The sequence below is a fragment of the Penicillium arizonense genome, assembly GCF_001773325.1.
Source record: "Penicillium arizonense strain CBS 141311 chromosome Unknown PENARI_contig156, whole genome shotgun sequence".
NCBI lineage: Eukaryota > Fungi > Ascomycota > Eurotiomycetes > Eurotiales > Aspergillaceae > Penicillium > Penicillium arizonense.
The window spans coordinates 4827-6905 of NW_019173433.1; the positions used below are offsets into that span (position 1 = coordinate 4827).

The 2079-nt window shown below is 43.2% G+C and overlaps 1 protein-coding gene across 1 annotated transcript; it reads left to right on the plus strand.

Annotated features, from left to right (window-relative positions):
• Positions 1 to 1453: 1453 nt before the first annotated feature.
• PENARI_c156G10721 (uncharacterized protein) lies at positions 1454 to 1977 on the plus strand (the record flags this gene model as incomplete). Its single annotated transcript, XM_022638037.1, has 2 exons — positions 1454 to 1477; positions 1534 to 1977. 2 exons carry the CDS (start codon positions 1454 to 1456, stop codon positions 1975 to 1977), a joined length of 468 nt encoding a protein of 155 aa, XP_022482107.1.
• Positions 1978 to 2079: the final 102 nt, after the last annotated feature.

The window sequence follows — 2079 nt, forward strand, 5'->3', positions numbered from 1 at the left end:
GGGGCCTAGTATTACCTAAGATATCGGACGATATATTAGCTATTTACATTATTACCTTAGACTCTATTTCTAGTAGGCCTATTACCTAGATTTCTGGTATATAGCGAGACTAGTGTATAGTATATATAATACCTTCTTCCTAGCACGGGGGTTCTCCTATTAACTAAGATATAGGGGTGTTTATTACCTTTAGACATTGTTAGCTAGTACCCTACTATTAGTATATATTTTACCTAGCTATTTACACACTATGGAGGGTAGACTATTTTCTTTAGTATACCCTCTTACTAGGACCGGGGGCCGTATCTAGGGAAAGTTATACGCCTTAGCGTTTTACCTATATAATATGTTCCTTAGAGAAACACTAGACTTAGGCTATAATGCCGATACGGGGGGGCTTTATATATATTAATTAGCGCCTAGACTAGTCTGCTTTGGTGCTATTTTGACGCCGCAGCAATTTTGATTCGTGCCAAAAACTGGCCGCCTAGGAACCTATTATGTTCACTTTTTGAACATCAGAAAAAGGTATATACCCAAATTTGTAAGAATATCAGATTTTTCACTATATTTTTAGCTAGCTAGCGAGCCACTACCTTTCCTAGTATTCTAAAACTAAGCTTAGATCGGGGGGCCTATTATTACCTAAGTTATAGGGGTCTATACTAGGGAAAGTGGTATATTTCCTATTAGACTATAGAGGTATAATGATGTCCTATCGCTCTTAAATTTTGATTAGTTATAATAGAGTATCTAATATATCTCCTATTTAATTTATAGCATATAGAGCCGTAGGGCTATAGAGCAAATAGCGATTAAACATCCGAGACGTTTTATTAGGGTGTAATTATTAGGATATAATATTACGGCGTATATTTACCACCAAAGACGCCACCATAGCACTATAGACGTAACTAATCACCTTAATTATGCTAGTCTATAAGGATTAGTGGGGTAGCAGGCAATTCAGGGGTTTAGACGCTCCCTAACTATTATCTCACTTTGTTTTTAGACCATTTCACCTCACAGTCAGTATTCGACATTCGTCAAATTTCATGCAATTCATTATTGTGCGATATATATCTCACATTATCATCAACTATGGCAAGCCAATTTTTCCACCAACCTTCAACAGACCCAGTCTTCGTGTGTAAGACGTGCGAATACGTCATTAGACCAAGAGAGGTCTTACGACACCTACAATCGGCAAATCATCGACTTCTAATACGTACGGCACGTCAAATTGCGGATATTATTCAAACCTCCGACCGGGCGCATAAATGCGATGCATAGCAGCCACCAACCGTGGTTAATACCCCAATTGCTAATTTGCCAGTTTTTTCGGATGGCATTTTATGTGAAAAGGACCTATTTTGTCAATTTATCGCCCGTTCTATTAGGACCATACGCTACCATTGGCGTAACCGCCATGCCTAGATCGCACCGGTTAACCATGGCGGCCGTCAGCGGCAGCAAGGTTTATCGGCGGCAGAGCAGCAAATTCAGCAATTTACGCGCGTCGTTCGATGCCAGCGCGCATTTAGCCAGGGGCCAGCATCTCATTATATTCGCGTGCGTACGCTTAGGGCGGAAGCTATTACCGGGGCCGATTCAATGCCCGCGACCGAGGTCGGGGACCGCCTTATTGATGAAATCGAACTAGCTTTCACGGAGGAAAGTGAATTACCTCACGTTATAGAGGCTGGTCAGCGCGATGACGCGAATCCATGGTTACGTCGTACGCAGTGGGCTGTCTACCTCCGAGGAATTGACCCGCAGCACCTTATTGACTACGTCCACGCACCTAACGGCGATTCATCCGATCCGACTGAAATAGCGGCAAGTGCTATATGGGATACAATAGCTACCGTCGCGAGAATTAGCCAGTTAGTTTGCACGAAAACTAGCTATACAATTCGCACTAAGGCCGTACGGACGGAGCGCGACCGACTGCCGCACCAGCCGCTACAAGCTTAGGGTTTAGGGTTTTTAGGGCTTAGGGTTAGGGTTAGGGTTAGGGTTAGGGTTAGGGTTAGGGTTAGGGTTAGGGTTAGGGTTAGGGTTAGGGTTAGGGTTAGG